This window comes from Purpureocillium lilacinum (assembly GCF_023168085.1).
Source record: "Purpureocillium lilacinum CBS 284.36 DNA, scaffold_1, whole genome shotgun sequence".
NCBI lineage: Eukaryota > Fungi > Ascomycota > Sordariomycetes > Hypocreales > Ophiocordycipitaceae > Purpureocillium > Purpureocillium lilacinum.
This window is the reverse complement of record NW_027072111.1, coordinates 4,007,620-4,019,460: the sequence shown is the minus strand read 5'-3', so window position 1 is coordinate 4,019,460 and position 11,841 is coordinate 4,007,620. Positions and strand designations below refer to the sequence as shown.

The following is an 11,841-nucleotide window of genomic DNA, read 5'->3' as shown; positions in this document are numbered from 1 at the left end:
CGCGACACAAGACACAAGACAGGGCGAGGGCAGAGATCGCGAGCTGCTGGATTTTTTTTTTGCTTTTGGGATCACAAAGGCGGGAGGCAGAGCAGGGTCAAGGTGCCCGGAGAGATGGTGCGGCTCCCCCCTTTCCGCCATCGGAGCCCTTGTCTTATCTGCGCCCGAGTGACGCCCGTTGCATACCACCGGGATTCGCAATGCATCGCCCGGGACGGCTCGTTGACTGCTTTTTGCGGGCGATGAAGACGCGGCAAGGGAGCGCGATGATGCTCGTGGCTGAGTATATTATTCCCCTGCGTGATTGACTATCCAGGAAAAGGTTCTTGGCCCGTCGCTCCTTGTCCGCGAAAGGTCGGGAAATGCACTTTATGCTTCGTAGATGCATCCCAGTCGCGGAACACAAATAGACAACACGAAGAGGCGTGTGTTTTTTCCTAGGCCCAGCCTCGCAAGATGCGATTCGGCAACGCGTGGGTGGCTGGCTGTCTGTCTGGTATATCTCAATGACACGCGCGACGCACACCAGACGCGAGACTCTGCGTTCTGGGGGAAACGAGGCAGGACACCCCTGGGCCGCCAGAGCGCGATGTCGCATGCGCGAGGGCATTCATTCACTTGGCGCAGGCCCAGGCCAGCCGTACATGCACGAATGGTACAAGAGATGAAGCACTCGCCACAAGCGAGAAGCGACAAATCTCTCGTCCCGCCCGCCGCCCAGTTCGGTATATGCCGCCGGGGGAGGGACGCTTGATAATCTCCGCCTGCGTGACCTTCATCTGCCTGCCTGCCTGCCGCCGCCGCTATCGTCGTCGCGGACCAGGAGGCTCTCATCACTCTGCAGCCAAAAAAAATTTCAATCGTCCCCTTGTGCGACACGCCCCCTCGTCATCCGCGCGCGCGCGGGCAGGCCGGCGCAAGGGCACAAGGGGCATGTCACACGCAGAGAGATAGAGAGAGAGAGACACGCACAGGGCAGGGACGTCGGCGAGAGAAGAGGGCAAAACAAGAAGCATAACGGGAAAGAAAATCCTTCGCGTCACACGACACCGTCTGGTCCATTTGCCGGTGGCGGCGGCGGCAGCGGCCCAGGAGCTCCGGCCCAATGCGTATCGTAGTATTTTGCATTGTGGGAATGGCCGGCTGCCTGGCACCGGCTGCTGCATGCCCGCAACCTGGAGGATGCATGCGTTGTTAGCTACATCATCTTGTAGGTAGATGAAAGAGGGCAGCAGCAGCAGCAGCAGTAGCAGCACCGGACGGGCCCGCAACGCGCTTGACAAGAGACGGGAGGGAGAGATTCCAGACTCCTTCTGTGGGGGTGGACAACGAGGAAGGAGGAGGCATGAGAGGGAGGGCCTCGCGAGCATTGACCAGAGCGCTTCAGCTGCCACGGCGCAGGGCAAAATACTTGTCCATGCTGCTGCGCGAGCCCGTGCCCCCGTTTTCGTAGATGGATGGATGGGCTTGCCTTGGCTCCGTCTGCCGCGGCGAGGATGCCATGCGTAGAAACATCTACATAGGCAGTACGAAGTACTATGCTTATTTGCACATACTACATCCATCCATCCGCACGCCTATACTGTGCTTCGTACGTGTACCTGTACTCGTGCTCGACCTCGCGAACGTGCGCGTGCACGCGCAGGAATTGAAGGCTGGCAGCGCGCGTGCATGCATGGAAGCACCGATGAGTCTCATCGCGTGGGCGCCGAGCCCTCTCGACTCAGGAAAGGAGCCTTTGTCGCGAGAGGTTCCCAGCGAGCGTACGCGGGTGAAGGGAAGCGGCAAGGTCCGTCCGTCCGTCCGTTCAGTACACCCATCCGTTCTTTCGTGAGAGGTGTTGAAGAGCCGCCGAGGACGGTGGAGACGGGGACATTCATAACAAACACACTTACATACATACGCAGATATATACATACCAATGTAGCCGAGGGGCGTGTGTGCGACAAGGGCTTGGTGGCGAGCTGTGACGGTGACGGTATGCCAGCCCAGAGAGAAAGAGACAACCCGTCGACGGGACGTCCCTGGCACGGGTACCGGTGGTGGTCCCTGGGCGAGTTGAGGTTCCACCAGACAGGCGCCGCGGTGGGCATTGGACCCTTGCCTTGCCCGCCGCATCCTTCGAGGATCTGTTGTTCCCCTCCGCCCCTCCCCTGGTCCAGCAGCGGTGAAGCGGCCCGGTTGTGGGTTCACGATGGAGTCGTTCCGTGGGCAAGATCCACGCGCCCGGCGGCGCGGCTCGCGCAAGGGCTGCGTGGACCTCTGTCAAGAGTCCAGGAGAGAGCTGGGCCGCAACAGTAACCCTCTGTCGATGTTTGTACTCCTGTCGGCAGGGTGGGCGACGACACGGCGAGGGATGAACGGTGCCGTTGCGTTGACGTGCCGCCCAGTGCCACGATGATCTTGTTCAGGAGGAGCAGGGGATTGCTGCCGGGTCTGTCTCTCAGGATGGTAGCATCACGGCGGCTCGGCGCGTCGACGTACGTGGAGAAGGGTGGCCATGAACCGACCTCCGTCAGCCAACTTGCACGAGTAGAGTACGCACGTACATACTACGTACGTACAAACACACCCTCGGGCGCCCATTTCTGCCTCACCGACGGAGAATCACGAAAGAAGGAAGCGTAAGGACTTGCTTGTAGACGGGTCCGGCCCCCTCGCGCGGGAGGGCCCGCCGCGCGGAGACAACTGCCCGGATGGGTCGACGCGCGTTGACTTGGGATGGCGGTCGGTGGTGCCGTCGGGCAGCTCCTCGAGTTGGAGATGCCCTCGGCCGAATCAAGCCCAGCGTCTGTCGTGCCCCCTTGCCCTGGCTTGTGTCCTCTATCGTGGGATTCACAGCGTACACGGCCCAGCGAGCGCGTCTGAGACCCTCGCCATGGAGTGGGGAGGTGATGGGGGAGAGTGAGAGAGAGAGAGACAGAGACAGAGAGAGAGCACAGGGCGGGCCGGCTGGCCTCGAGGCGAGTGATTCTCACGCGACTGTGCCGCGACGTGCATGTATGCTCAACATGGCTGAACCAGATGCCTGCAGATCCTCCCGTTTCTTCGACGACCGGGCTGGGCATCGTCCATGAAGCCCTACCATCTCCCGACCACCGGGGACCACGCGTGTTTCCAAGCCGTCCCGCTATCGCAGGACGTTGACGACTCATTCCCCCTGTGCCTCTTCTGACTTTCATTGAATGCCAGCTCGCCATACTACGGACTTCGTAGGTGTCCCCCATTTGCCCAACTCCCCAACAGCCCTGTCACATCTGCATCGTCCTCATAGATTCATACACCACGCGAGGCAGCGCCTGATGGACAGGGACAGCGTCAGTTTGCAGCCGCCCTGTGAAGGCTGCTGGCCCACCGTCTGGTGCCTGAAGACGGGCCAGGGCCCACCGGACGTCACGGCGTGTGTCTCTCTCTGACGTCGAAATCTGGCCATCACGCCTGCCAGTTGCGGAAAAGGCTCTCTATGCGCAGACGGCTGGGTCGTAGTTGAGGCCGGGCCGGGGCAAGGGGGCATGCGCGGGAGGCAAGGCCGTTTTCCTGCAGCGGACAGCGGCCTCGTGTTGTGTAACACATGAAAGAAGACGCGCGGCAGGTGCAGAAGTGATTTTCGCAATGGACTGTATGAGATAGCACTTATCATTGCAGAGCGAGATAACCCGTACGAAGTGGTGCCTGGTACCCTCACAGAACTTCGAGCCAATGTTCAGAGTAACGTGGATGAACACTTGTCGCTCGCTGCTCGTGCGGCGTGCAACAATGGTTGGTAATTACCGCGAGACCCCGGAGAAACCTCAACGACAAGACCGTAGCCATGGAGAGAGTTACGCCGTTCGAATGACAGGATGGCTGATGGCTGATGGCAGCACGAGGACTTTGCAGCGCAGCCCGTGAAGAATGCGCCGTTGTCGTTACGACGGCGAGACCGGATGAGAATCAGCTATATATCAGTGGTCGGTCTTCATGCTGAGAAACCTGACAGCAGACATTGCTGTGCCGCCACGCGAGGCTGCGTCCAAACTCGGGACGGCACGAAACGTATGGGGGCCATTTGCCATCGGAATTGAGACTCAAGAATTCGCTTTACCGAGGCGGCGAAACACTTGAGGCTGAACGTAAGGCCCAAAGCTTATTGTTCTCCTTCATTTTAACGATCTTGCTAAGTGAAAGGGCGAAATACTCCCACTGACTCCGATCAGAGTATCCTTGTTGCCTGCAATGGCCATTGCCCCTGCCAGCACGAGCAATATGCGTATTTGGTTCTCGTGCGTGGTCGACTCAGGTCGCATCTTGTGGCCCATGTATAATCGGAACTCTGAGTCACGTCTTGTATTGCGAGACAGACTCTCTCGACCAGCGCAGGTCTGTTCAGGTATCCGTTGTGTTGAAGAGTGGCATGGCTACGTGGTCAGCTTTCGGCATATTGTCCGACGGGGAAGAGCAGAGGTCTACAATTGGGGCCATCAAGAAATAGCCCAGGCGTAACCAACATAATTTGGAAGTCCTCTTTACTCGAGTGGAAATGTTTATTTCTAGTGTGATCCCATTCATGTTATCCGCCCTTGGTGTTGGACTAGAGACCGAATTGCGTGAACTTCCTATCTGGCTTACTGATTTACATGTTCGCTCGAGGTCGGTCGCCCCATTGAGACAGCGCTGGTGCTTGGTTACGATGGCCATCTCTCTGAACTCTTCGCCCGAGATTATCATAATCTTGTTGATACACCTACTCATCGGCTGATGCTCGACAAGTCGTCGTGTCGTCGGAGAGTAAGGTCATGGTCTAGGGTAGGTAAGATGATTGGCTGACTAACACGCTGTGGTCTGGTGTGGAGCCAGAAGGCATCGAGCAGACAGCCAATCAGAGGTAGCAAGGCCAACTGCACTCCCAAATTTTGTGTCGATTCGTCTTCCTCTTCCCAGCTCGTCCAGTCGCGACATCAACGTGCTGCTGCGCACACGGAACCCTATCAATGGCTGGTTCAACTGCCCTGCGGCCCTCCATGGGCTGCCTCTCAAGGCTGGGAGCCCCTCTCGCCCGCTCTACAACGACCTCCTCGGCGTCAAGAATAGCAGCCTTCTCGACGACGGCGCCGCAATGCAAGCGGAAGACGAAAGACAACAACAAGAAGCGCGGCGTCAGTAGCCTGTACGGCTCGGGCCCCCGCGAGCACCTGTCAATGTCGGACGTGCCGCTGCCGAAACCGCGCGACTTCAAGCCCAAAATTGCCGTCGACGAGAACCACGGCCTGTGGGGCTTCTTCCCGGCTCCTGGCAAGGCGCTGTGGACGCCCAAGGAGACGGAGGAACACGGCCGGGCCTGGTCGGTCGAGGAGCTGCGTAGGAAGTCGTGGGAGGACCTGCACGCCCTGTGGTGGGTATGCTGCAAGGAGCGCAACATGCTGGCGACGTCCAAAGTTGAGTTGTCGGGGGGGAAGCTGGGCTTTGGCGAGAGGGAAATCGAGATGCGCGACGAGGAGGTGAGATCACCTCAAGCACCCGATGGAACGGAAGCGAGCATGCGCTGACTGCAGGTGATTGTCTACAGGTACAAAAGACGATGCGAGCCATCAAGCATGCCTTGACGGAGCGATACTACACGTGGCAGGACGCCGTGGACGTGGCCCGGTCGGACCCGGAGATCGACTTTGAGTCCCGCGATGGGCAGGTGTACAAGCCGTCGGCGTACGAGGACGACCTGGAGGCGTCGGAGAGTTGGGCGGCGGAGGCGGATAGTCAGGCAGCGGCAGCCGAGACTGGAAAGCTGCAAAAGGAGGCAACCCGGTAGGCCGGACAAGTGCGAGGGCCCGGGTCGTGGAGAGCCTGGACAGCCACCGTACCTGGATGTCGCATGGTGGAGGGTGTTTGAATTCGCGACGACACAAGGACGACGAAGACGACAAAGGTGTCGCGCTGTACATGTACATGTATAAGGCATAAGGTATCAGAGGAGAATATGTACGATACAGGACCGCCTGCCGAAGCTAGACAGCATGCTTCGTATGGAGGACCATTGTGGAAAATACTACCAAACCAATTCGCGCTTGCACGATACTGTACCGCTCTTTGGCATATGCTTGAGCTCACGAAGAGTCGCATGAAGATATCGTCGTCGGGGGTTGGGGTCGTCCATGCGGTGCACGGGCTACGTGCCACGGCCACGGCGACGAAGCTCCATCCTCGTCTATAGCACGGACTCTTTTCTCAAATCTGAAGATGAAAGGGGGCCTCGCCGGGGTGCCCTGCACGAAATCTTTCCGACACTGCAGCAAAATGAAGTCAATGTCGCATCTCGCGCAAGCAGAAATGACTGCAATCTCGGCCCTGGGACGAAACGCCCCCCATTGCCGTTGCGAGCGGTGGTCGTTGGCGGGCTTTGGGGGGAGGAGAGGGCCTTGCCGGGCTTAGCTCATCTCACTATTACCTGGCTGGCTGGCTGGCCCGCCCATCTCCAGCTCCCCGGGCAGCCCCAGCGGTGGCAGCAACTGGTACAGTGGGTGTGCTGCCCGTAGCTACCTCACGGCGCGGTCAACGTCAGGTAATGCTAAGGGCGAGTTCCCCACACCTCACCGACACCATGACCGGCCCAAAACCCCGCCGCTTCATCAACCCCTCCAGCTGGGCTGGCCCGCCAAAACAGCTTCCCATCAACCACAAGACCGGACCAAAGCCGCACGCCTCCCATCTCTTGCTCGTGGTTCTTTTCTCCTCTGTCGAAATACTCGCTCTTCTCTTCCCTAGCCGACACGATTCGATACCTCGCCGCGCAACATGGATGAGATTGCCAAGGAGTACGACGTCTTGGTCGTCGGCACCGGTGAGTCCCTCGTCCTCGTCCTCGCCAGCCGAGGGCACGGCCACCAAGGGGGCTCTGTGCTCGCCCGCCGCCGTGCCCTGCCTCTGCTCGACGTTTGCTGACGCCGTATCCCTCTCTCTCTCCAGGTTTGACCGAGTGCATTCTCTCTGGGTATGCGACGAACGACTGCGCCGACCCCGATGGCCCCGACCCCTGTCCTCGCTTGGCTAACACCGCCTTTCTGCCTCCAGTGTCCTGTCCGTCAAGGGCAAGAAGGTTCTTCACATCGACCGCAACGACCACTATGGCGGGTACGTCCTCACTACCATGATGCTTCTGATCTGCTTCATGTCATCGTTGCTGACATCTTGTCCCATACCACAGTGAAGCCGCGTCCGTGAACCTCGAGGCGGTTAGACTCCCCCAACCTGCGAACGGCAACATGTCCACATGCCCCCCTTTTCCTCCCCGAGAGCATCGACTGACACCATCCACCTGCTGCAGCTCTTCAAAAAGTATGGCAACTACCAGAAGGGCGAGGAGCCCTGGAAGCAATACGGCCGCCTCAACGACTGGAACATCGACCTCGTCCCCAAGTTCCTCATGTCCTCGGGCGAGCTGACCAACATCCTCGTCTCCACCGATGTCACGCGATATCTCGAGTTCAAGCAGGTCGCTGGCAGCTACGTCCAGCAAGGCTCCGGCCCCAAGGCCACCGTCGCCAAGGTTCCCTCCGACGCCGGCGAAGCCCTCAAGTCCCCGCTCATGGGCATCTTTGAGAAGCGACGTATGAAGTCCTTCATCGAGTGGGTTGGCACCTTCGACATCAAGGACCCGGCCACTCACAAGGGTATGTTCCGAGGACCCTGCCATTCGTTTGCCACCGGCGCTGGCTAACGCATGACCTAGGTCTCGACATGAACACCTGCAGCATGAAGGAGGTCTACGATAAGTTCGGCCTCGAGACCGGTACCCGCGACTTCATCGGCCACGCCATGGGTCTGTACCTCACCGACGATCACATCACGACCAAGGGCCAAGCTCCCGAGGTCATCGAGCGCGTCCGCCTCTATGGCAACTCTGTCGCCCGGTACGGCAAGTCGCCTTACATCTACCCGCTCTACGGCCTCGGTGAGCTGCCCCAGGGCTTCGCCCGCCTGTCCGCCATCTACGGCGGCACCTACATGCTCAACACCACCGTCGACGAGTTCCTGTACGAGGGCGACAAGGCGGTGGGCATCAAGGCTACCATGTCCGGCGTCGAGGAGATGAAGTTTGAGACGAGGGCCAAGATGATCCTCGGCGACCCTTCGTACTTCCCCGGCAAGACCAAGGTTGTCGGCCACGTCCTCCGCGCCATCTGCATCCTCAAGCACCCCCTTGCTGGCACCAACGACAGCGACTCTTGCCAGCTCATCATCCCCCAGTCGCAGGTCGGCCGCAAGAATGGTAAGCCATCATAATTCCTCGAGCTGCATTCTACCTGTGATGCTGACTCGGCTCCAGACATTTACATTGCCTGCGTCTCGTCCGCCCACAACGTCTGCCCCAAGGGCTACTGGATCGCCATTGTGTCGACCATTGCCGAGTCGTCGGCCAACCACCACCTCGAGCTCCAGCCCGGGCTGGACCGCCTCGGCAAGATTGAGGAACAGTTCATGGTAGGTCACTCTGCGTCGTCAGTGACGCCACTCCTGCGTGAAGACGTCGAGACATCTACTCACACGAGCTGTAACAGGGCCCGCCGATCCCCATCTCCGAGCCTCTCCAGGACGGCACCAAGGACAACATCTTCATCTCCAAGAGCTACGACGCCACCAGCCACTTCGAGACGACGACCGACGATGTCAAGGACATCTACCGCCGCTGCACCGGCGAGGAGCTCAAGGTCGAGGGTCTCAGGGACGGCCTCACCGTCGCCGACGAGCAATAGGCGGGGCGGGGGATGCGACGAAGATGTCTGTTACACAGCGCAGATGGACATGTTACACTCAAAGCTGTCGCCGGTATTACGGAAGAGTAAACGCATTCGAAAGAAGCAAAACGGGAGAATCCTTGAGAGCGGGCTGGGGAGGAAGACGAGTTGTTTTGTAGGTTGCGTAGCTGTTCAGCACATTGACAAGAAATATAAACATTTGCCAGACAGACAACCAGGCGTCATGACGGTCGTTCTTTTACTACTAGTGACTAGCTAGGGTAGAAATTGTCCATTTTCCACGCTCAAGATGCTCGACGTCTAAGATGTCGCACGATTCCTCCCCCCGCCTGTTCTCTACCCCAGCGGCATGAGTCTTGCGCGCCTCGCTCGACATGCCCTCTTTTATCGACATGTCTCAAGGCCCGCGCCCCCTCCCCCAGTAGTCCCGAAATGAACCATGCAGCAACCGCGTGCGCCCCAACTCCCGCAGCCAGTGACGATGGAAGACGACGAAACACAAGTATGATGATTCCCCCAGACGAAAGATGCGACCTTGGCCTATTTTGGCAACTGTCTCCCAACCCATCAATAGTAATGGGTATGAATAACTGAGAGATTGGGCGATTGCATAGATGCCGCTTTTTGGACAGAAAAAGAACAGAACAAGTAGCCCAACAGAACACCACGGTCTTCGTCTATCGCCTCTGGGTCTTGCCCATGCCACGCTTGCCAGAAAACTGATGCCATCGTTAGCATTTGAACAGCGCATGGTTGGTTGCCCTTGGGAGGGAAAGGGGAAAGAGGGGGAAAGCTTACCAAGTGCTTGGTGATGGAGGCGGTCTGATGCCTGTCGGCCTCGCCCTGTCTGGCCATGCGGTTCCTCTTCTTCTGGTGGAGCTTGGCCAGGCGCTCGGCCTTTGTCCGCGACGCCTCGTCCTGGACACCGTCCTCGCGGCGGTTCGTGGTGGGGGCGCGGCTCATGGAGCGCACGCGGTCGCGGGGCGTGGAGTCGACGTCCATGCCGTCCTCGGTGCCCAGCCGGCTGCGCGTCATGGAGCGGCCGCGGCTGCGGGCCCGGGGCTGCGCGCGGTCGGCCAGGTTGGTCGTGTCCACGCCGAGCTGGTCGAGGGCGTCCTCGAGCTCCGAGTAGTTCTTCTTCATGGCCTTGCGGGGGATGATGGCCTGGTTCTTGAGCCTCTTCTTCATGCGGGCCTCGTTGCGGATCAGCTCCTGCTTCTCGCGGATAATCTCGGCCTTTTGCATGACCTCGGCCTCCTCGTCATCGTCAATCTCCTCGTCGGAGTCGTAGTAGCCCTCTTGCTCGAGCTTCTCCTCCTCCTCTTCCAGCGCCTGGAGCTTGGCCTCGATATCCGGGTCGATGAAGTCGTAGACGTTCTGGCCGTCGAAGATCTCGGGGATCTTGTCGTACTTCCACTCGTCGTTCTTGAGCATGTAGTCGGCGCGCATATCGACGTTGTAGACACCAGCGCCGCCGTTCTCGTCCTGGACATCCCTGGCCAGCCTCCGGCGCTCGGGGTCCTCCTTGCTGTACTTCTTCATCGTCTTGATGCCCTCCGGGATGAATGTCTCAAGGGTCTTGCCGCCCATGGGCTGGGCGACGTGGATGCGGGCCATGACGTCGGCCAGACGGCCGCCGACCTCGCCGCTGTTAGACGTGCCGGCCTTGAGCTTCTGGTTGACTCGGTCGGCGATGAGACGCTCGCAGGCGGCATTCTTGACGTCTTGGACACCCTCCTGCGTGTTGCAAGAGAGCTGGAGCATCTCCACCTCGCCGGACTTGAGGAGAGTTTGCAGCTCCGCCTGGACGTCGGGGCTCAGGTCCTCGGGACGGGTGACGTCGATCTTGTTGACGACGAGGAAGACGAGCTTGTTGGAGAAAAGGGGCTTGATACTCCGGAAGAGCTGAATCTGGGCCTGCACCGTGTAGCCGCACTGCTCGGACAGATCCATGAAGTAGAGGATGGCTGATCGCAAGTGGGCAATGGCAGTGATACTCTGCATCTCGATGGTGTTCATCTCCTCGAGAGGGTGGTCCAGGATACCGGGGGTATCGATGGCCTGGAAGCGCAGGTACTTGTAGTCGAAGTGGCCGACGAACAAGGACTTGGTTGTGAAGGCATAGGGCTGGACATCGACGTCGGCGCGGGTGATGCTGCGCAGGAAGCTCGACTTGCCGACATTGGGGTAGCCGCAGATGAGCAGGGTGCGGGTGTTGGGGTCGATGGAGGGCAGACGGCCGAGATGCTGGCGAACCTGGTCGAGATACAGCAGCGGGTCTTTAAGGCGCTTGACGATGGTGGCCATGCGGCCCAGGCCGGCCTTCTTGAGCTGCTTGCATTGGAAGAGCGACTGGCCGTACTTAAGGAGGCGGACGTAGTCGCGGGAGATGGTCTCGATCAGGTGCTTGGCGGTCGACAGCTGGCCGAGGGCGATGCGGAAGTGGTCGGCATCGTAGAGGGTGTTGAGCAGGTCCTTGTGGAAAGGGTGGATGTCCTGGAGACGGGGGAAGGTCTCGAGGATGGCGCCCAGCTTCTCGGAGAAGGTCTCCTGGGTGAACTTGACCTTGCGGGTGTAGAAGGCTGCGAGAGGCCTGTGTCAGCCGACGGCTTGCGTTAAAGAGGGGAGGGGAGTGAGCGCGCGAGGCATGGGGGCCAATGTTGCGCACCTCGAATTCTGCTGATTTTGAAGCCGGCGCGGATCTGGGTGGGCAGCTTGCGCTGGGTGCGGCTCAGCACGATGTCGAGGAACTCCTGCTGAGTCGGCACCGGGGGGATGTCCTTCCACGTCGTCTTCATCTTGGGCTTCGGACAGGGGATGTGCCTGCGTTCGTTGCGATGAAGGGACAAGTCACGACGAGCAGCCCGCTTGAAGGTTGTTGAGAGGACGGACACGGACAGGGCGCCTTTCGATAATGGGCAGCGAGCAGGCGGGCGGCGGCGGACTGAATTTGGCCAAGGCGGTCAATCAATTTTTTTTTCTGCACAGCGAAAAAGTGTGGAGTCGCGCGCGGCGGCGAATGGGAGGGGGGACGCCGGACTATCGATAAGGCGGCAGCGGGACCCTGGAGGGAGGAAGTACCGCGTCGGCGCAGTTTGGTGGGCATGATACT

The 11,841-nt window shown here is 59.5% G+C and overlaps 3 protein-coding genes across 3 annotated transcripts; 2 read left to right on the top strand and 1 right to left on the bottom strand.

The window, feature by feature from the left end:
- Positions 1-5,000: 5,000 nt before the first annotated feature.
- PLICBS_000919 (mitochondrial 54S ribosomal protein uL29m) lies at positions 5,001-5,785 on the top strand (the record flags this gene model as incomplete). The annotated part of the gene is made up of 2 exons (XM_018318026.2): positions 5,001-5,477; positions 5,546-5,785. The coding sequence occupies 2 exons, from the start codon at positions 5,001-5,003 to the stop codon at positions 5,783-5,785; spliced, it is 717 nt and encodes a 238-aa protein (XP_018183551.2).
- A 983-nt stretch (positions 5,786-6,768) lies between these two features.
- On the top strand, positions 6,769-8,726 carry PLICBS_000918 (Rab GDP dissociation inhibitor alpha; the record flags this gene model as incomplete). The annotated part of the gene is made up of 8 exons (XM_018318027.2): positions 6,769-6,814; positions 6,940-6,964; positions 7,045-7,104; positions 7,178-7,205; positions 7,298-7,643; positions 7,703-8,242; positions 8,300-8,454; positions 8,532-8,726. 8 exons carry the CDS (start codon positions 6,769-6,771, stop codon positions 8,724-8,726), a joined length of 1,395 nt encoding a protein of 464 aa, XP_018183552.2.
- A 680-nt stretch (positions 8,727-9,406) lies between these two features.
- Positions 9,407-11,527, bottom strand: PLICBS_000917 (nucleolar GTP-binding protein 1; the record flags this gene model as incomplete). The annotated part of the gene is made up of 3 exons (XM_018318028.2): positions 9,407-9,448; positions 9,528-11,311; positions 11,398-11,527. The coding sequence occupies 3 exons, from the start codon at positions 11,525-11,527 to the stop codon at positions 9,407-9,409; spliced, it is 1,956 nt and encodes a 651-aa protein (XP_018183553.1).
- Between the last annotated feature and the right edge of the window lie 314 nt (positions 11,528-11,841).